The sequence below is a fragment of the Ovis aries genome, chromosome 2, assembly GCF_016772045.2.
Source record: "Ovis aries strain OAR_USU_Benz2616 breed Rambouillet chromosome 2, ARS-UI_Ramb_v3.0, whole genome shotgun sequence".
Lineage (NCBI taxonomy): Eukaryota > Metazoa > Chordata > Mammalia > Artiodactyla > Bovidae > Ovis > Ovis aries.
In genome coordinates, this window is record NC_056055.1 from 105,673,187 (window position 1) to 105,694,049 (window position 20,863).

Consider the following 20,863-nt stretch of genomic DNA (forward strand, 5'->3'; position numbering starts at 1 on the left):
AGACTCTTGAGAGTCCCTTGGACTGCAAAGAGATCCAATCAGTCCCTCCTAAAGGAAATCAGTCCTGAACATTTATTGGAAGGACTTAGGCTGAAGCTGAAATTCCAATACTTTGGCCATCTGATGCGAAGAACTGATTCATTGGAAATGACCTTGATGCTGGGAAAGATTGAAGTCAGGAGGAGAAGGGGATGACCAAGGATGAGATGGTTGGATGGCATCACCAATACAATGGACATGAGTTTGAGTAAGCTCCAGGAGTTGGTGATAGACAGGCAAGCCTGGCATGCTGCATGCAGTCCATGGGGTCACAAAGAGTTGGACATGACTGAGTGACTGAACTGACTGAAACCACTTAAAAATGGGACTGGCATGTGGTCAGCTATTGTTATTAGGCGTGTGTGTATGCTCAGTTGCTCCTCTGTCCATATGAGTTTTCCAGGCAAGAATACTGGAGTGGGTTGCTATTTCCTACTATAGGAGATCTTCTTGACCCAGGGATAGAACCCAGGTTTTTGCAATTGGCAGGCAGATATTTTACTACTGTGCCACCTGGGAAGCCCATTATTAGGTTCAGTGGATGTCTTATACTTGGGCCTGTTCAGTTCAGTTCAGTTCAGTCGCTCAGTCATGTCTGACTCTTTGTGACCCCATGAATTGCAGCACGCCAGGCCTCCCTGTCCATCACCAACTCCTGGAGTTCACCCAAACTCATGTCCATCGAGTCAGTGATGCCATCCAGCCATCTCATCCTCTGTTGTCCCCTTCTCCTCCTGCCCCCAATCCCTCCCAGCATCAGAGTCTTTTCCAATGAGTCAACTCTTCTCATGAGGTGGCCAAAGTATTGGAGTTTCAGCTTCAGCATCAGTCCTTCCAATGAACACCCAGGGCTGATCTCCTTCAGAATGGACTGGTTGGATCTCCTCGCAGTCCAAGGGACTCTCAAGAGTCTTCTCCAACACCACAGTTCAAAAGCATCAATTCTTTGGCGCTCAGCCTTCTTCACAGTCCAACTCTCACATCCATACATGACCACAGGAAAAACCATAGCCTTGACTAGACGGACCTTTGTTGGCAAAGTAATGTCTCTGTGTTTCAATATGCTGTCTAGGTTGGTCATAACTTTCCTTCCAAGGAGTAAGTGTCTTTTAATTTCATGGCTGCAATCACCATCTGCAGTGATTTTGGAGCCCCCCAAAATAAAGTCTGACATTGTTTCTACTGTTTCCCCATCTATTTCCCATGAAGTGATGGGACCAGATGCCATGATCTTTGTTTTCTGAATGTTGAGCTTTAAGCCAACTTTTTCACTCGCCTCTTTGACTTTCATCAAGAGGCTTTTTAGTTCCTCTTCACTTTCTGCCATAAGGGTGGTGTCATCTGCATATCTGAGGTTATTGATATTTCTCCCGGCAATCTTGATTCCAGCTTGTGCTTCTTCCAGCCCAGAGTTTCTCATGATGTACTTGGGCCTGTAGTCATGTATTAATCAACTGATTTTGAATTGGATGTAGGAATTACTTATTGGAGATTGGAGGGCAGAAAGGAGAGTAGGAAAGCATACTGCCACAATGCCCCTTTAAGAAAGCACGTCTGAGATTTTGCCAGTAAATTGGTTATAATCTGGCCCCTTTTTGTTACCCAGAGCCCAGTTAACCATCCTTACACACAAATTGGAGGTCTCATCCATTTAGCCATTTGTGTATCTTTTTAATTGCACACATGAGGTGAGGGTCATGGTAAGTTGACCTGAGGGGGTTTATTAATCTTCAGTTCTATGCAGCAAGACAATACATTGTGACAGAAGGCGACCCATTTCCATCCCAGTTTACAGCCAAAGTAACAGTTGCCACCACGTCGAGTGCAAGTACGGACTGTCGCTCCATCATTTCTAAACACACTGTTCCCTGAAGGAGAAAAACACGTACACATAAAAGAAAAATCAGTCTTCAGGAGCCTAGGGGAAATCTTAGGGCTGTCCTCTCCTTTCTGGTGAATTGCTTCTCAGTTTGGGGTTTTCCTTCTACACTCCGACCTCTCATCTGCTGTTACATTTTGGCGAGGGCCACTGAGTCCAGCGCTAATCAGAGGAAGCTGAGGGAAACAGGATTGTAAATATCTGGATAGTGATCTATGCATGTGGTGAAAAGGGCTCCCCTCTCTTAAGCTGCGGCAGACTTTCAGGAGGTAGCAACAGATGATCAGGGCAGGGGCTGAATAACACGCAACCACCTCTTGCCTCTAGCCCCTCTGCTCACTGATACCGTGGTCTCCCTGCTGGGCTTATACCAATGGGGCATTTCAAGTGCCTCAATCCTCAGAAGACCCTCAATTTTCATGACCCACACCCATCCTTACTTACCTGAAGGCAATGAGATCACCAGGAGGAAGAGTAACCCCGAGAGACGGAGTCTCATAGTTGATGAGGACACAGAGCTACAGCCTCCTGGGGGTGGCTATCTGGGAGGCTCCTTTATAGTGCTGGGCAAGGCTGGGTGGGGCTGGACACTGGCCTCATTCTATCTGGAGGGATACCCAGGGGAGACAGGCTTTCTCAGGATTACAGGAAAAGGAATCCCTGGGCCATTCTGTGCGGCTTCCTCTTCTACAAATCATGGGAGAGGAAAGGACTCAGTCCAGGTAGAAGAAAGGGAGAGACTAGGCACCACCATGCTCAGGACTGAGCACTATGCCTGTGTCACTTCAAATGGACACTGATGGGAAAATGGCAGGGAAACGTCTGCCTGTTCCTCCCATTCTTTGCCATCCCATTGAAAACACGGGAGCCCAGAGAGGCGATGTGATAAAACAGGCTTAACTGAAGGCCGGAAAGGGTGTCAGCAAGAGTTTACAGTGTTCCAAGAAGCAAAGGATCTCAGGGTGTCAACTGTTGGCCTGACCAAGAGTTAGGTAGGTGTTCAGACATAGTGAAGAAGGGAAAGCTTATTTGCCTATTGGAGGCTTGCGCTGCAGGGAATCTCATCCCCCCAGAACAGTTCACTGAGCCACTTTGTTTTCTAGATGGCTGATGTAGAAAGTCAGCTGGATTTGGGGAACCAGCTCTGGGGAAGGTTCTGTTTTTGCAGTGGGTGAGTTCGAATTCTCTTCTGGCCCCTGAGAGCAGGAAGAGCTGGTTCAGGGTTGGCTGCCCTCTGTTAGGAGTAGAGCAGAACAATGCTTCCCTGGAGCTAGAGGGCCGCGGTTCCCGGGAAGGGTCATTAGGTCTGCCTCCCTGGAGGGATGGTGGGAAAGAAGAAGGCATGAACTTAGGCTTTATTCTTGCCCCTGAGCCAGGCTTGTACCCGAATGATCCAAGACTGTAGGATTCTGAGTCTGTAAAGCGGCAGCAGAGCATAGTTTTATTGGTTACACCCTGTTTTGCTGTCACAGGCCCTTGGATGAATTATTTAGCATCTCTGAGTTTCAGCTTCCTCTTTTCTTTTTCTCTTTCTTTCCCTCTTTTTTTATTTTTAGGATTAAAAAAAATTGAGGTAGAGTTGCTGTACAATATTATGAAAGTTACAGGCATACAATATAGTGATTCACAAATGTTAAGGGTCCATTTCTAGTTATTACAAAATATTGGCTAGATTTGCTGTGTTGTACAACATAGCCTTGTATCTGATTTTATACCTGTTTGTACCTTGTAATTCTCTACCCCTTTATTGCCCCTCTGCTCTTCCCTCTCCCCACCGGTAACCACTATATATATTCTATCTGTGAATCTGCTTTATTTTGGTCTATTCACTAGTTTGTTGTATCTTTTTATAAAGATTCCACATATAAATGATATCATACCATATTTGTCTTTCTCTGTCTTATTTCAGTTATTATAATACCCTCCAAGTCCATGTTGTTGTAAATAGCAAAATTTTGTTCTTTTTCATGGCTGAATAGTATTTCATTGCACGTGTATATATTTATATTTGCATATAGCGTAACTTTTTTAATCTTTTTTTTTTTGTTGTTGATGGGGCTTTGCTGGTGGTTCAGCAGTAAAGAATTTGCCTGCAATACAGGAGATGCAGGAGACACAGGTCCAGTCTCTGCGTTGGGAAGATCCTCTGGAGCAGGAAATGGCAACTCGCTCCAGTATTCTTGCCTGGAAAAATTCCATGGACAGAGGAGCCTGGTGGGCTACAGTCCAGGTGGGTTGCAAAGAGTCAGGCATGACTGAGCACACAGGAATGTTCTGTTGATGGACACTTAGGTTGCTTCCATAGGGCTGCTATGAACACTGGGGGGAAATATATCTTTTTGAATCAGTGTTGTTTTTTTTTCCGATAATCTTCCTTTTCTCTAAAAGTGCACTGTAAGAGGCTTTTTTTGAGGGTGAAATGAGATAAAGCTTACAAAATACATTGTGCTCTTTCCCTCTCCTCTTCCTTATCCTTTCTTAAATTCGGCCACTATAGCTGTGTTTCTTTCTCTTCTGTGGACCCTCTCCAAGAGACTTCTTAGTGAATGCAAGACATCACTGGGAAAGTTTTATTCTGGTTTACAACAGTGGGTATGGTTGAGGACGTGGCTGCAGGTTGGAATGGGGATGGGAGAGAGATGGTGGGCGAGTGGACTAGAGGCACCTAGGGCAGTGCTAGTTCAGGGCTGAGGATGCCCTTGCAAGATCCCAGGAAAGGCTCCCAGGAGACCCTTCAGTGGGCATATGATTCTGGCCCATAGAGCCCAGGCCGTATGCTCACCATCTGCTATCGTAGACATAGTGTAGACCATAGCATAGACACAGCCACAGCATAGACACCTCATTCTCTCAGAGAGGGAGGAAACAAGGCTCAGATTTGTGAGTGGACTTGCACAAAGGAAGGAAGCAAGCCGTGGGCTGTGCTGACATCAGATAGTCAGCTGTCTTGATACTCAGTTCAGAACTCTGTCCTTCATATATTTTAAATTGTTCAGTTGTGCTTTAGGGAAGATGGGAAGCATGAACCTAACATTTTCTAAATACTTCTGAGTCCCTCCTACACACAGTTCTGGAAAAAAAGCAGATCTAACATGTGTCTGGGAATCAGTATATGTTCAAGACAGACCCTTTCCTTTCTATCCACAGATGTCTTATTAAATCACCATTCCAGCCTTTGGGAAGGAGTTTCTCCTAAGTGAGCTAAGTGTTCCCACCTTTTGCTTGAAGTCTTGTTGAACAAAGCTGCCAGGGAAACAGAACGGCTTCCTTCTCTTCTCTTTAGTATTGCTGTGTTGGTGCTTCCTTTCTCTTAGTTTTCTAGAATTCTTATGCTTGCCTTACTATTGTCTTTACCTTCGAGAAAAAAATGTCCACTGCACATCCTCCCGAATCTTAATGAATTACCCTGTCAAACTGAATTATGCTTCCTTTTCAGCTGTTTCATTTTACTAGTCAGACAGTTCCTGAATGCAGTGACTTCACTGTTTATTTTTCTGCATGGGCAAATTTATTTTCTCCCATGGTTTTTTTTTTTTTGAATTTTATTATTATTACATTATTACAACTACATTAAAAATTATTAAGCTATTAACATTATACTTTTCTTTTCCATTATTGTTTATTACAGGATATTGTATATAGCTCCCCATTCTATACAGTAGGACCTTGTTTATTATCCATCCTATAGGTAATAGTTTGCATCTGCTAATCCCAAACTCCCAATGCGTCTCTTCCCTCCCTCTTGACAATCACAGTCTGTTCTATATGTCTGTAAATCTACAGACTCCATCTTTTTTAGGACAGTTTTAGGTTCACAGCTAAATTGAGTGGAAAGTTCAAACAGCTTCCTCCTGTCAATCACCCCTACCAGAGTGGTATGTTTGTTTCAAATGATGACCCCCCACAGTGACATATATTATCACTCAAAATGTGTACTTTATGCTAAGGCTCACCTGTGGGATTTATGTTGTCAGCTCTGACAAATGTGTAACATTTCATCCCTCTTGTAGTATCATACAGAAACCTCACACCATCCTAAAAATCCTCTGTCCTCTGGCTGGCTCTTATTCTTAAACTTTTAACATAAAATATTGACAAAAGATGAAATTTAATACACATAAAGAAAAACACATCACAGACTTAGCTCAGTGACTGAACATACAGCAAACACTGTGTAACCACCTCTCAGATCAAGGAAACAAATGTTCTCCAGCACCAGGGACGGTCCCATGCCCCACTAGTGACTGCAGCCCACTCCCTCCCCTTGTGGGGGACAGCTCAGACGCCAGGTGTGCGGACAGGTGATGTATGGACACGTGGCGTGTGCATGCCTGGTGTGGGACACGTGGTGGGCAGATTCGTGACGGGTGTACACGTGGTACACAGACGCCCGGTACTCAGGCATGTGCTGTGTGCGGGTGAGGACGGCCCGCGGAGGCACGTGGACCCAGGCGCGTGGACGGCTCTGGCTCGCGCCAGACCTAGGGACTGGGACCAACAGTCACCCAGGTGTGGGAAGCATGCCGAAGTGACATCCTCCTGGGTTCTCTGAGGAGGATGCTCCGGCGCCCCCGACCTTGCCCCCTGCTTTGTTGATTTTAAAGGATTTTCAGGCTTTTAAAAAGTCTTCCCGCCCTTCTTTTTACCCCTTCTGGCCGCTAGGCCCGAAAGTGATGGAGCCTGCGGAGACGGGGCGGAGCGAGCAAAGACTACATTCTTACCAATTATTCTTCTCAAATATTTGCTTTTACTGCTTGCTACAGAGCTTGGCCTTTATTAGAACTATGCATCACAGAGTAGTCAAGCTATCCAGGAACAGGAGAAGATTTTCAAGACAGGTAAGCGCTAAAAGGGCTTCCCTGGTGGCTCAGTGGTAAAGAACACGCCTGCCAGTGCGGGAGATGCGGGTTCCATCCCAGCGTGGGGAAGATCCCCTGGAGGAGGCATGGCAACCCATGCCAGTATTCTTGCCTGGAGAATTCCATGGACAGAGGAGCCTGGCGGGCTGCTCTTCATGGGGTTGCAAAGAGTGGGACGCGACTGAGCGACTGAACAACAACAAGCAGGTAAAAAAGTAAGGCACAGAAATGAAAGGTGCTATCAGAGTGGCATTAGTTTGTGCCATGCCAGAGCTTGAGGTTTGTGAGAATCATGGAAATGGGAGTATGTTTGGCTGAAAAAGCTTACAAAAGACTCTGTATATGGGATCCAAGCTCAGGTACTTCAGCTCAGCTCTCCAAATGGGAATAAATGAATGAAAATGGTTTCTTTGACAATTCCCACCAAAACTTCTCTTCTGAGGTACAGGCAGGCTATGTGTTTTAGTGCAAAGAACCCAGACCTTAGCTTCTGATAGATTCAAGCTGGCCTCTGTGCGCTGCTACTTCTGAGATATGTGATATTGGATGAGTCACTTCATGGGTCATAATTTCAGGTCTTCATCTGTAAGATGAGAATCAGTGTACCTCTTTATAAGTTGTTGTGGGACAAATGGAGATGGCACACAGAAAATACAGGGACTGTGGGTTCTTGGTGATTGTTCTTTTCTCCCTCTTTGTATGAGGAGAAGAGACAAAAGTGAATGGAAAATGACTTGGCCGTATCTGTATAATATTATAAGTCAGAAGAATTGTGAGAGGAGAGGGATGGGAAGACAGCAGGAGAGACTTTGGCAGGCTGGCACTTCCCTAGTGCCCTGTGGGTTTTCACTGAGACTTGTAGAAATTGGGTGTCTCTGCAAGATGCGTCCTTGGTCTCCACTTCCTCGTCCCTGATGGAGTAACTGAAAATCCGGTTGTTCAGGAAGGCACACAGAACATTTTTTGACTGGAAAAAATTTAGATGAGGGTCAGGGGTGGATGTTCAAAAAGTAATATTTTTCCCAGGCCTGTTTTCTGAGGGTACTGCTTTGCCAGGTCTCCCCAAGGAATTTTGTCCCTCTTTCCAAACAGAATCATTATGTTGCTACAGCCTTGATTGTTGGAATGTTCTCTTTTGTGATATGCAGTCTGTTGTACGCTTGCCTTCATGGACTGCATAATACTCAGGATATTCAAGTTATAATAAATGCTTTACCTAGAAACAAGTTGGAAGAGATTCTGTTTCCTATATGAAAACCCCTGGGATTAAAATAAGGTCTCCCCATCACACCAATCCTGGAAGATATATCAGTGGACAGATCTGTTCTACCTTCTCTTCTGTGGTTAATCTATGAGGCTTGGGAACCTGGGAGTACTGAGGGCTAGTGCCCCAGGTTCTGACCAGGAATCCAAGGTCTCACAACAGATCGCAGGATCACAAGGTCTAAAGATGCATTTGCCTAGACCAGTCCTCTTGTAGGGTCTTTGTTCCCATGCCCAGCTCATCCCTGGAAAACCTGAGGAGGTGTCAGTCCTGGGGAAGGCCTGAGGCATATTGGCATGGCCCAGCTTAACATACACCCATCCCCTTAGGTAGAAGCACTCTGTCAAAAGGAAGATCGAGGTCAATGAAAGGAGGAAGCCTGTAAGGTGTGATGAAGGGACATGTTTCTGATCCTAGAACTTCCCAGCGGAAGATGGGAAGAGCCTTGTTTCAAGCTGGGGTAGATATTGGGGTTCAGTGTGGCCCATTCTGCCATATAGGGCTGATGGGAGAATCCATGGAAGTCAGAGGGTAGGAGTACATTGCTGCCATCTGCTTAGCAACTGGGGGACATCAGACCAGAGGAGCAAAGGGTGTGAGCACAGCAGCTTCTCTGATCACTGGGAAACTTGACCTAAACCTTGGGTCTTCTAAGGCATGATCCAGAACCCTCCACTCTTTCACCAGATTCCTCTAACTGCATGTTGGGGTGGGACTTAGTGTGAGGATTAAGATCATAGTTTCAGTGTGTCTAACAGCCTACAAGCTCTGAGCAAGAACTTCCGACCAAAGCATAAGTCCAAACCCATGTAGAAAAGAAACTTTAACCAGCTGGTTACATATGACCATGACATGAGGATACTAAAGAAATTCCTGTTTGGACCTGGAGAAGTTCCGAGAGGAAAGTGGGGTCTGGTTGTCGCAAGCGATCAAGAGACACTTCTGCCTGGAAGGGGCTGTGTAATCAGGTGAATCCACTATTGCCTTCAGCAAGATTTGATTATGTTTGGAGTCTTAGGACATTCTGTGAGGAGATGCTGGCTTGGAACTGGTCCCTGGCCACACGCAAGGAAGAATGTTCTCAGTGCTTTCTTTCAAGATCAGATGCCCTTATGCCACTGGCCAGATGCCCAGAAGGCCCCTGGGCTAGTTTACCTTCTTCCTTAGCTTCAGACAGATTGTCTGTAGAACATGGTTTTTTCCTTTGGGCATTTGAGTCTCTTCCTGGTCCTTGAGTTTCCTAACACAGTTGTAGCAAGCAGGGCTGTCCTTGTCTCCATGGGTTTCTGTGAGGGCTGTGAGAGAGGCAGTTCTGCAGCACTGGTCTTGGACCTGGTGTGTGCCAAATCCTCAGCCTTACTCACGACTCTGAGCAGATCAGCAGCCCACCCTGTCCTTACTCAGACTCGTGTCTGTAAGAAGTGAGTTACAGACCCACGTGGGGAAAATACAGAAGGGCCATGATCACTGTGAGCACGGAGGGGAAGTCTAGCATGGGGCATGGAAATGGAGAGCTCTAGAGAGCAGGCAACCAGGAAGGTTCCGTTCAGTTCAATTCAGGGTGGCCAACATTAGTGGCACTTTATGCCAGGCCCTTTGCTGGGTTCCAGGGACACAGAGAATAGAGAAGATTCCTGCCCTCACTGGTGCATGGCCCATAGGTTATAATTTTCATATAATGAGGTAAAAGTTGTGAACAAGAATTAAGTACAGGATACTATGGAAACCTGGGGCACCAAATTGAGCTTTGAGAGAAGCAGGGAAGGCTTCTTGGAGAAGATGAATCTTTTAGGGTAAGTAGGGATTATCCAGGAAGTATAGGAAAGAGGGCTGTAGGAAAAATCAATAGATCTATACCTCTGTGCAGATCAGGGCACAGAGGTATAGAAAAGTCTGGTGTGTGCAAGTATGAAAACATATTTAGGTGTCACTGAAAGGTAGGATGTGGTTACAGATGAGGCTGGAGACGGAGGTAGAGCCAAGTTACAAAGGGTCATGAGTGAAATTTTATTAATTTATTTAATTCTATTTTTCATTGAAGTATAGTTGATTTACAGTGTTTTGGGTATACAGCAAAGTGATTCGGTTATACCTAAATGTATTTCTATCTGTATATCTGTTCTTTTCAAATTCTTTTCCATTATAGGTTATTAGAAGATATTGGATGTAACTTTCTGGCAATTTGATCTCTGGTTCCTTTGCCTTTTCTAAAATCAGCTTGAACATCTGGAAGTTCTCAGTTCATGTACTGTTGAAGCCTGGCTTGGAGAATTTTGAGCATTACTTTACTAGCATGTGAGATGAGTGCAATAGTGTGGTAGTTTGAGCATTCTTTGGCACTGCCTTTCTTTGGGACTAGAATGAAAACTGATCTTTTCCAGTCCTGTGGCCACTGCTGAGTTTTCCAGATTTGCTGGCACATTGAGTGTAGCACTTTCACAGCATCATCTTATAGGATTTGAAACAGCTCAACTGGGATTCCATCCCCTCCACTAGTTTTGTTCATAGTGATGCTTCCTAAAGCCCACTTGTCTTCACATTCCAGGATGTCTGGCTCTAGGTGAGTGATTATACCATCGTGGTTATCTGGGTCATGAATATCTTTTTTGTATAGTTCTTCTGTTTTCTTGCCATCTCTTCTTAATATCTTCTGCTTTTGTTAGGTCCATACCATTTCTGTCCTTTATGGTGCCCATCTTTGCATGAAATGTTCCCTTGGTATTTCTGATTTTCTTGAAGAGATCTCTATCTAGTCTTTCCCATTTTATTGTTTTCTTCTATTTCTTTGCATTGATCACTGTGGAAGGCTTTCTTATCTCTCCTTGATATTCTTTGGAACTCTGCATTCAAATGGGTATATCTTCCCTTTTTTCCTTTGCCTTTAGCTTCTCTTCTTTTCTCAGCTATTTGTAAGGCCTCCTCAGACAACCATTCTGCCTTTTTGCATTTCTTTTTCCTTGGGGATGTTCTTGATCACTGCCTCCTGTACAATGTCATGAACCTCCATCCACAGGTACTGTGTCTATCAGATCCAATCCCTTGTATCTATTTGTCACTTCTACTGCATAATTGTAAGGGATTTGACGTAGATCATACCTGAATGGTCCAGTGGTTTTCCCTACTTTTTTCCATTTAAGTCTGAATTTGGCAATAAGGAGTTCATGATCTGAGGCACAGTCAGTTCCCAGTCTGTTTTTGCTGACTGTATAGAGCTTCTTCATCTTTGGCTGCAAAGAATATAATCAATCTGATTTTGGTGTTGACCATCTGGTGATGTCCATGCATAGTCTTCTCTTGTGTTGTTGGGAGAAGGTATCTGCTAAGACCAGTGTGTTCTGTTGGCAAAATTCTGTTAGCCTTTGCCTTGCTTCATTTTGTATTCCATGGTCAAATTTGCCTGTTCCTCCAGGTATCTCTTGACTTCCTACTTTTGCATTCCAGTCCCCTGTAAAGGACATCTTTTTTGGGTGTTAGTTCTAGAAGGTCTTATAGGTCTTGATGGAACCGTTCAACTTCAGCTCTTTGGCATTAGCGGTTGGGGCGTAGACTTGGATTACTGTGATATGGAATGGTTTGCCTTGGAAATGAACAGAGATCATTCTGTTGTTTTTAAGATTGCACCCAAGAACTGCATTTCAGACTCTTTTGTTGACTATGATGGCTGCTCCATTTCTTTTAAGGGACTCTTGCCTTCAGTAGTAGATATAATGGTCATCTGATTAAAATTTGCCCATTCCAGTCTTTTTTAGTTCACTGATTCCTAAAATATTGATGTTCACTCTTGCCATCTCCTGTTTGAGCACTTCCAATTTGCTTTGATTCATGGACCTAACATTCCAGGTTCATATGTAATATTGCTCTTTATAGCACTGGACTTTACCTCCATTGCCAGCCTCATCCACAACTGGGCACTGTTTTCGTTTTGGCTCCGTCTCTTCATTCTTTCTGGAGTTATTTCTCCACTCTTCTCCAGTAGCATATTGGGCACCTGCTGTTCTAGGGAGTTCATCTTTCAGTGTCCTATCTTTTTGCCTTTTCATACTGTTCATGGGGTTCTCAAGGAAAGAATACTGAATTTGTTTGCCGTGCCCTTCTCCAGTGGACAAGATTTTGTTAGACCTCTCCACCATGACCTGTCCATATTGGGTGGTCCTACATGGCACAGCTCATAGAGTCATTAAGTTAGACAAAGCTGTGGTCCATGTAATCAGTTTGAGTAGTTTTCTTTGATTGCAGTTTTCATTCTGTCTGCCCTCTGATGGATAAAGTTAAGAGGCTTATGGAAGCTTCTTGATGGGAGAGACTGACTGAGGGGGAAACTGGGTCTTGTTCTGATGGGCAGGGCCAGCTCAGTAAATCTTTACTCCAGTTTTCTGTTGCTGGGCGGGGCTGTGTCTCTCCCTGTCGTTTGACCCGAGACCAAACTATGGTGGAGGTGATGAAGATAATGGTGACCTCCTTCAAAAGGCTCCATGCACACGCTGCTACAGGCAGTGCCCCCACCCTGCAGCAGGCCACTGCCTACCCACGCCTCCGCCAAGACTCCTGGACTTTCACAGGCAAGTCTGGCTCAGTCTCTTGTGGGGTCACTGCTCCTTTCTTTCGGGTTCTGGTGCACACAGGATTTTGTTTGTGCTAACAGTCTGTTTCCCCAGTCCTGTGTAAGTTCTAGGAGCTCTATGGTGAGATTAATAGCGACTTCCTCTAAGAGGGCTTATGCCACACCCAGGTCTGCTGCACCCAGAGCCCCTGCCTCTGCAGCAGGCCACTGCTGACCCGTACCTCCGAAAGAGACACGCAAACACTCAAAGGCAGGTCTGGCTCAGTCTCTGTGGAGTCTCCTGGTGCACACAAGGTTTTCTTTGAGCCCTCCAAGCATGTCTGGTGGGTATGGGGTTTGATCTAAATACAATTTCGCCCCTCCTACCATCTTGCTGGGGCTTCTCCTTTGTCTTTGGAGGTGGGTTATCTTTCTTTGGTGGGATCTGACATTCTCCTGTCAATGGTTGCTCAGCAGCGAGTTGTAGTTTTGAAGTTCTTACACGAGAAGGTGAGTGCATGTCCATCTACTTCACCATCTTGCTACTTGTAATGAGGGGTACTCATTACACTTGTGTGTTTGTGTAATTCAGGGTCTGTCTCTTGGTTTTCCACTCTCCCAAAGCTTATCAATCCCCCAGGGACCAGATTCACATAAACCAGGCTCATCTGATTTATTTGCAAAGCATATCTCACAGTATATTGCTTTATGATGAGAAACAGTTATCATGGGGTTGAAATATTCTATGTCAGCTGAGTTGCAGCACGGGTACATTGAGCCCCTCATGCACTGCTGGAGGATGAACATGGTTGGATTATTTTATGATTATGATTACACCGGTAAGGGATCGGCCAGAGAATGATGCTTTTTATTGCTATGAGTTTGAAGTCTGCTTGTCTTACATTGGTTTTCCTTGGTTTGTGTCTTAATACATACTTCCTAAAGTTGAAATAATGTTTATGTTGAGGCTTATCTGGTAGTTGGAGTACATGTATAAACCTTGTATCTGTCTTTTAAAGACAGAAAGGCTCCTCACAGTGCCCAGCAGTTTGGTGCTGTGTGATACAGATGGTCTCATCCTAGGCTAAGCTGAACATGATTTGCTGGTGGCATCAGAGATAGGAGGGTTTTTAGTATTTTTCCCATTACTCTATATGGTGGCCATTTCAGCTTCCTTCTAGGTCTCTTTATATGAGAGAGAATAAAATTCCATCTTATTTAAGTCACTTTTATTTTGGGGTTTCTCATTATTTACGTTATACCAGATCCTAACTGCCACCACAGGCAAATTATATTTAATAGAAAGCTGGCCAAGCTATGTGAACATTAGCAAAAAGAGGAAACCAAAAAATATAACAGTGTTTACAGGCAAAAAAGGAAAGAATGTCACTATGTCACAAGCAGTTCATTTGAGAGCTAACTGGTTCTTGTGGGGGTGGATTTAATCCACCTAGTTGGATTTAATTCATTTGTTTTATAGGGTAAATTTTACCCTATCAGGGAATCAGTTTGTCTACATGCTTCAGTGCTGGAATCTGTGGTGTTTTTGTTGGAATTTTTCAGGGTCTTTTGTGTTTTGGCATCATAAAGCTTATAAAAATGGGAAATTATCTCATCTATCCTGAAGGAAAGCTCTTTGGGGTTCATATTAGATATGTTAAGATCAGAAGAGCAATGGTCTCTGAATGACTCACAATTAAGCTGGCAGTCAGATGCGCTTTACAAAGGAGAGGAACACTCTGATAATGAACTGCCCTGGGGGCTCCCTTGGACTTGAGGCATTCAATTCTAATTTCCTATACAGGAGCTCTGGAGAAGGAAATGGCATCCCATTCCAGTATACTTGCTTGGAGAATTTCCTGGACAGAGGAGCCTAGCGGGCTACAGTCCGTGGTGTGAGGGGAGTGTGTGATTTCCTCATTTTTGTCTTGCCACAGCAAAAATTTAGGGTGATGGACGAAGCAGTGTTATAGCTCAGTTTTATTAGGAAAAACAGAGGACAGTACACCCTCGAGGAGTGAGGACAGGTTGACCCAAAAGACAAGAGAAGAGAGGCCTCAGTCCTTCTAGGCTTCTTCCTTTTACACATTTGTCTCCTCCCCCCGAGCCTGCCCTGTGTAAACTGGGCTAGCCAGGAGGGCTGTTTGTTTTACCTGAGGTCCTCACTCTGGTCCTCGGAACCTCCTTTGTTCTATTTTCCCGGGCTTTTCCCTTCTTTGCCTTCTAGCCATCACCATTTTGGACTCCTTTTTCCTATTCTACCTAACCCTCCCCCCTCAAGAGATGGGAGGCCCAATTCTTGGGGAATAGGAACATCACTATCTCTCTGGCTACTTCCTGCTGAACTGGGACGGTGAGGGGCATTGGGCCTCCCCCTCTGGCTAGTCTCAAGCCTCGCGTCTTTATGGTGGTGTCCATCTATGGGTGAGTGATATTTTCCGTGGTCAGCTGTAGTTTTATATATTCTTGTTAAACTGGCACTGCATGTTGTAGCCTGTTGACCTGGACAGAGACAAAATGGGTTAGACAACTGATAATACATGGAGCCATCATAAGCAGCATCAGTATGGTGATAACAAGGATTAGTAGGGGCGTCAGGAAACTCCAAATTCCCCCTCACTAGGAGAAGGATTCCCTAAAGAGACCGTAGCCACCCCAAGACCTCTCCAGCTCATTTTTTGAGATCCTATTAAAAGACGCTTACTCCTGGGAAGAAAAGTTATGACCAACCTAGATAGCATATTCAAAAGCAGAGACATTGCTTTGCCAACAAAGGTCCGTCTAGTCAAGGCTATGGTTTTTCCTGTGGTCATGTATGGATGTGAGAGTTGAACTGTGAAGAAGGCTGAGCACCGAAGAATTGATGCTTTTGAACTGTGGTGTTGGAGAAGACTCTTGAGAATCCCTTGGACTGCAAGGAGATCCAACCAGTCCATTCTCAAGGAGATCAGCCCTAGGATTTCTTTGGAAGGAATGATGCTAAAGCTGAAACTCCAGTACTTTGGCCACCTCATGTGAAGAGTTGACTCACTGGAAAAAACTCTGATGCTGGGAGGGATTGGGGGCAGGAGGAGAAGGGGACGACAGAGGATGAGATGGCTGGATGGCATCACTGACTCGATGGATGTGAGTCTGAGTGAACTCCGGGAGATGGTGATGGACAGGGAGGCCTGGTGTGCTGCGATTCATGGGGTCGCAAAGAGTCGGACACGACTGAGTGACTGAGCTGAACTGAGGGACTGAATGTTTTTCTTGAGGACTGTGAGACTTTCTTTAATTTAGCTGGAGGTATTTACCCAGAAACAACACATCTCATTCAAGATGGGTCAAGTCCCTCCTTGTTCAGGGATCAGGAGGTCTATCTCCTGTCTATTTTGGAGTACAACCCCTGCCAAGCTGTGTTGGCTCTTTAGAGCTGTCCTGAGAAATCTTATCCCCAGAAACTTTATTTTGGGGGTGTTCATTAGAATGACACCCATTTGTAGTCCTGAATAGGTATCTCTGGGCTCACAGGGTATTGAGTGTCCTCTTCTGTTTCTTCCATGGCTTGATTAGTGAGTGGTGAATCCAGGAGTCGTGTCCTGGCACCTTGACTGCTGTGGGGGTAGAAAGTATTACAGGGAAGGGGCCCTTCCATGTGGGCTGGAGTTGAGCCTTTGGGGACCCATCTTTCCAGACTTTAATTAGGACTTGAGTCCCCAGAACATATAGTGGTGGCCCTTTAGAGTCTTTTGGGTCCTGCTTGACACTCCACAAGCATATATTGGAATTGTCCAATGACCATGGTATAAGACCAGAGGGTCTGAGCCTCTGGATCTAGGAAGAGGTCACTGACATAAACAAAAGGTCTCCCATATAACATCTCATAAGAACAAAGACCAACCTGTTCCTTAGGGGCCATTCGGGTGCAGAGGAGAGCTATTGGTAAAGCCTCCTTCCCTCCTGGGGAGGTCTCCTCGGTTATCTTTTTTATCCTTAATTTTAAGAATTGATTGGCTCTTTCTACTTTTCCTGAAGACTGAGGCCTCTAGACACAATGGAGATAATAAGTAATGCCCAATGCTTTAGCGACTCCTTAAGTGACCTTAGAAGTAACTGATATCCCATTGTCACTTTGTAATGACCTGGGCAGGCCAAATCTTGGAATGATTTCAAGGAGCAGTTTTTTTATTTTTTATTTTTTATTTTTTACCACCTTCTCAGCCTTCTCTAGTGGCTCAGATGGTAAAGTGTCTGCCTACAACGTAGGAGACCCAGGTTCAATCCCTGGGTCGGGAAGATCTCCTGGAGAAGGAAATGGCAACCCACTCCAGTACTCTTGCCCGGAGAATCCCATGGACAGAGGAGCCTGGTAGGCTACAGTCCAGGGGGTTGCAAAGAGTCAGACACGATTGAGTGACTTCACCTCACCAGGCTTCTCAGTCTGGGTGGGAAAGCCTTCAACCCATCCTATGAATGTATCATGACTAATAGGTATTTATACCCTTGAGAAACTGACATCTGGGTGAAGTCCACCTGCCAGTCCTCTCCTGGGTGGGTCTCACGTCACTGGTTGGGCTGGGCCAGCTGGGGTCTTCAAGCTCTTTTGGGGTTGTTCAATTGGCCAGTGGGAAGGAGACTACTTGCCTTATAGTCATTTGGAGGCCTGTTCTTCTGAAGGATCTTTCTAGTAATCTTTGGAAGGGCTTTTCCCCTAAAGTAGTGGTGGCATGTAAGGAGTTAACCAACTTCCATTGGAGGTTCCAGGGAGAAAAAGGAGTCCCTCCTTGTGGAACCCCCCCATATGATCTTCTTGAAAGCCTTCACTCTTAGCTTTAAGAGTCTCTCACCTTCAGTATATGAAGGAGTTTCTGGCATGTTTGTCTGTGGAACTAAGGAACCCCTATTAGGTCATGGTTCTGTCATGCTGCTCAGAAGCTGCCTGATCAGCTGCTTGGCTCCCTTGTGCCACTTCCATGCTCCCTTTTTGGTGTCCTTTACAGTGGGGACTGAAACCTCAGTGGGCAGATGAACTGCCTCCAAGAGCCTAAGGATTTGACCACCATATTTGATTGGGGATCCTCAGGTGGTCAAGTGGCCTCTTTCTTTCCAAATAGCAGCGTGTGCATGAAGCACCAGAAAGGCATACTTGCAGTCAGTGTAAATGGCTACTTTTCTTTCCTTTTCCCAGTTCTAAAGCTGGAGTCAGGGCTATGAGCTCAGCTAATTGGGCTGAAATACCTGGTGGCAAAAGTTTAGCCCCTATGGTCTCAAAATTGGAGACTACTGAATATCCAGCTCTTCTTTTTCCTCCAAGACAAAACTGCTTCTATCAGTGTGCCAGATTTTCTCAGGATTGGTCAGAGGATCTTCTGACAGTCCCTCTCAGGGTTTTGTCCAGTGGTCCAAAGTTTCTAGGCAAGATTGAAAGGGGAGAGAGCCCTCGGGGGTATGCAGGAAGGTAGCTGGGTTAAGAACTTCACAAGGAGATATTCTACGACTGGATTTTCCATCAGCATTAGTTGATATCTGAGGCTCCTTTGATAAGACATCCATAAGTGGCTTCTCCCATTCAGAAGTTGTTTCACTCAGTGGCTGGTAAAAATAGCTAGTTTGCCCCCAAAAGAGAGTTTTAAAGCTTATTCTAAATCAGGACTGCAGTAGCTGCAAGGTTTCAATGTCAGGGGGAGATTTCTTCCCAATAAGGGAGGAGGACAATCAGGAATCACTAGAAACTGGTGGGAAAATATATGTCCATCCCAGCAACAAAGTGCTCAAGTGAATCTTTGTGTAATTGTTTTTCCTGTAGCACCCAGAATGGTACAGGTTTTGGGGGAGAAGGTTCTGGAGCAGGAGGTCAGGACAGAGTAGGTAGTCCCTGTGTCAACTAAGAAATTCCTGGATTTACCTGCCACATCCAGTTGTACCCTTGGCTCTAGTCCCGTGATGGTTATCTGTGACAGGTGGGCCGCTTCAGTCCTGTTGAACCATCGTGAGGGAAGGCTTGGTGCTTGACCTTGAGGCTTTTGGGTCCCGAGGGCAGAGTGCCACCCAATATCCCAACTGATGGCATTTGTAGCAAGCCGTTTTAGGAGACTTGTCATGGTTTGGACACTCTTTGGCCCAGTGTCCTGCCTGTCTACAGATTAGGCATTTGTCCTGTGCCTTGTCCTTTAAGGACTTGGAGTTTGCCATAGGGCTTCCCTGGAGGTCAGCCAGCACCTGGGCATGCCTTGTCTTTTTCCTTTTCTCCCTTTCCTGAGCCATGGTCTCCTCTCTCATTCTCTGTTATAAAAGGTCTGGACCATCTCATCTAAAGAGGCAGCAGAGTCCTGCTGCTGTAGCTGTTGTAACTTATCCTGATGTCTAATGCACACTGGGACAGGAATTTGTTCTTTAAAATCACCTGTCCCTTGTAAGAGTCTAAGTGCAGATTGGTTAACTTTTAGAGGGCCTTTTCTAGACTTTCCAGAAAGGCAGTGGGGTTCTCGTTGGGCTCCTGAGTTATTGCTGAGACTGGGCATAGTCCCACAGCTAATAGGCTTCCTTCTATTTTCATGGGTGAACTTCCTTAGGGGTGAGTCTTTTTGAAGCCTATCTTACCCAGTACTGTTACAACCTGAGAGCCAGGCGCCCCCGAGTCAGGGTGCAGATCCCCAGGCAGACTGAGGTGTGACAGTCTCCTGGAGATCGAATCCCCAGTCACGTTGAGGCAGGTCAGCCTCCTGAGAATTGGGTCCCTAGGCAGGTTGAGGCATGTTGACCCCCTGGGACCCCTGGACTGGCAGATCCCTGAGCAGGTTGAGGCATGACAACCTCCCGAGGACCAGATCCCTAGGCAGGTCAAGGCAGGTCGACCTCCTGGGATGCCTGAACTGGTGGGTCCCTCAGCAGGCTGAAGTGTGACAGCCTCCCGGGGACAAGATCCCGAGGGAGGCTGAGGCAGGTTGACCTCCTGGGATCCCCGGGCTGGAGTTGGGTGTCCCCGAGGTCTCCAGTGTGACCAGGGCTGGGTAGGATTCAGGGGTTGTAATCTTAACTCATTGCTGGTTTGTCCACGGCAGATGGGAGTAGTATCATAATGTAAAGCAGTCCAAGTCTGTGCCCTGAGACTGGGAACCTGGTGCAACAGTCATACCCCGTACCCTCTTATTGCTCTGACAGGATGTAAGTCACTGATTTCCTCCTCTCCTCCTCCATAAGAGGAGCTTAGGATGTTTCCAATGGTAAATATTTCATTGTCGTAGATTCACTTTAGGTAATAAAAGAAGGAATGACAAAGGAGTGGGTTATCTGGTCCTGTTGGGGGGATTCAGTACAGCTCAGCTGCTCACCACACTGTCCTCTGTGATGGCCCACACCTTGTGGAATGTGCTTCTCTCTGAATCTGAACAAATCCCCCTCATACCTACTGCTGTGTCTCTAACTGAATTCTTGCAATGAGACATCAGAGCCTGAGCGTCATTAGGTCCTGAAGCCAGACGCCATAGGTTTCGGCTGGGCTCAAGTCCTGGGAGAGAGGAGTTGAAGGATGGGAGGATATAGCAGGGGGAAAAAAGTGCCAAGGAATCCCCTTCATAACCAGCCAGAAAATCTGCTAAATACCTGACCTGTGCTCACAGTTTTCATTGGCCTGATTCTTGGCACAAAGAAGATTCAGGACAGAAGAACCCTCACTCACTTGGACAACAGCTACTGGGGCGCAGAGGATAGTGGAGCCGTCAGGACATGCTGGGGAGTAGCCTCTCCAGAATCCCTCAGTTGCGCCCACTGCTGCTCTCCTATTCACAGGGGATTTGAGGAAACAAGGAAAGAGAGATTGTAAAGGAATTAAGAATTTTTTAAACATATGTCCTTCCAGTCATAGAAGTGAGGACCTCCTACCTTAACGGGAGGCCTTCTGGAGTCTGAGACCTTGCCACGTGAGCTTTCTGCTGTTTGTTGTGGCTGTCCCATTTGCCAGCACGCTGGGCATCTTGTCACTTGCACTGCGCTGGGTTTTCTTCACGTTCAGCTTCTGCCACAGAAGCTTTCGCCGAGTTGGACTTCTGCTGTGTTTCACCTCCGCCTTGCAGGGCCGAACTGAGGTTGTTTCAGCTGGGTTAAATCTGAGAAATGGCACCATAGATGTTGGGGCAGCATGTAATTTCCTTGGTTCTGTCTTGCCACAGCAAAAATTTGATGCGATGGATGGAGCAGTGGTATAGCTCAGTTTTATCAGGAAAAACAAAGGATAGTACACCCTTCATAGTACACCCTTGAGGAGTGAGGGCGGACCAACCAAAAGACAAGAGAAGAGAGGC

At 45.8% G+C, this 20,863-nt stretch overlaps 1 protein-coding gene and 1 long non-coding RNA gene across 2 annotated transcripts; both read right to left on the bottom strand.

The window, feature by feature from the left end:
• Positions 1–1,695: 1,695 nt before the first annotated feature.
• DEFB136 (defensin beta 136) lies at positions 1,696–2,552 on the bottom strand. Its single transcript, XM_027964775.3, has 2 exons — positions 2,363–2,552; positions 1,696–1,907 (listed from the first exon to the last, which is right to left on the bottom strand). The coding sequence occupies exons 1-2, from the start codon at positions 2,415–2,417 to the stop codon at positions 1,735–1,737; spliced, it is 228 nt and encodes a 75-aa protein (XP_027820576.1). The 5' UTR covers positions 2,418–2,552; the 3' UTR covers positions 1,696–1,734.
• An 11,991-nt stretch (positions 2,553–14,543) lies between these two features.
• Positions 14,544–20,829, bottom strand: LOC132659301 (uncharacterized). The gene is made up of 3 exons (XR_009599563.1): positions 20,445–20,829; positions 20,242–20,341; positions 14,544–15,083 (listed from the first exon to the last, which is right to left on the bottom strand). It is a non-coding gene; the product is annotated as an uncharacterized LOC132659301 (long non-coding RNA).
• Positions 20,830–20,863: the final 34 nt, after the last annotated feature.

Coding starts and splice junctions, on each gene's coding strand:
- DEFB136 (XM_027964775.3), bottom strand. CDS start 2,417: ATGAGACTCCGTCTCTCGGGGTTACTCTTCCTCCTGGTGATCTCATTG. Junction 1,908..2,362: donor GGTGATCTCATTGCCTTCAG/GTAAGTAAGGAT, acceptor TTTCTCCTTCAG/GGAACAGTGTGTTTAGAAAT.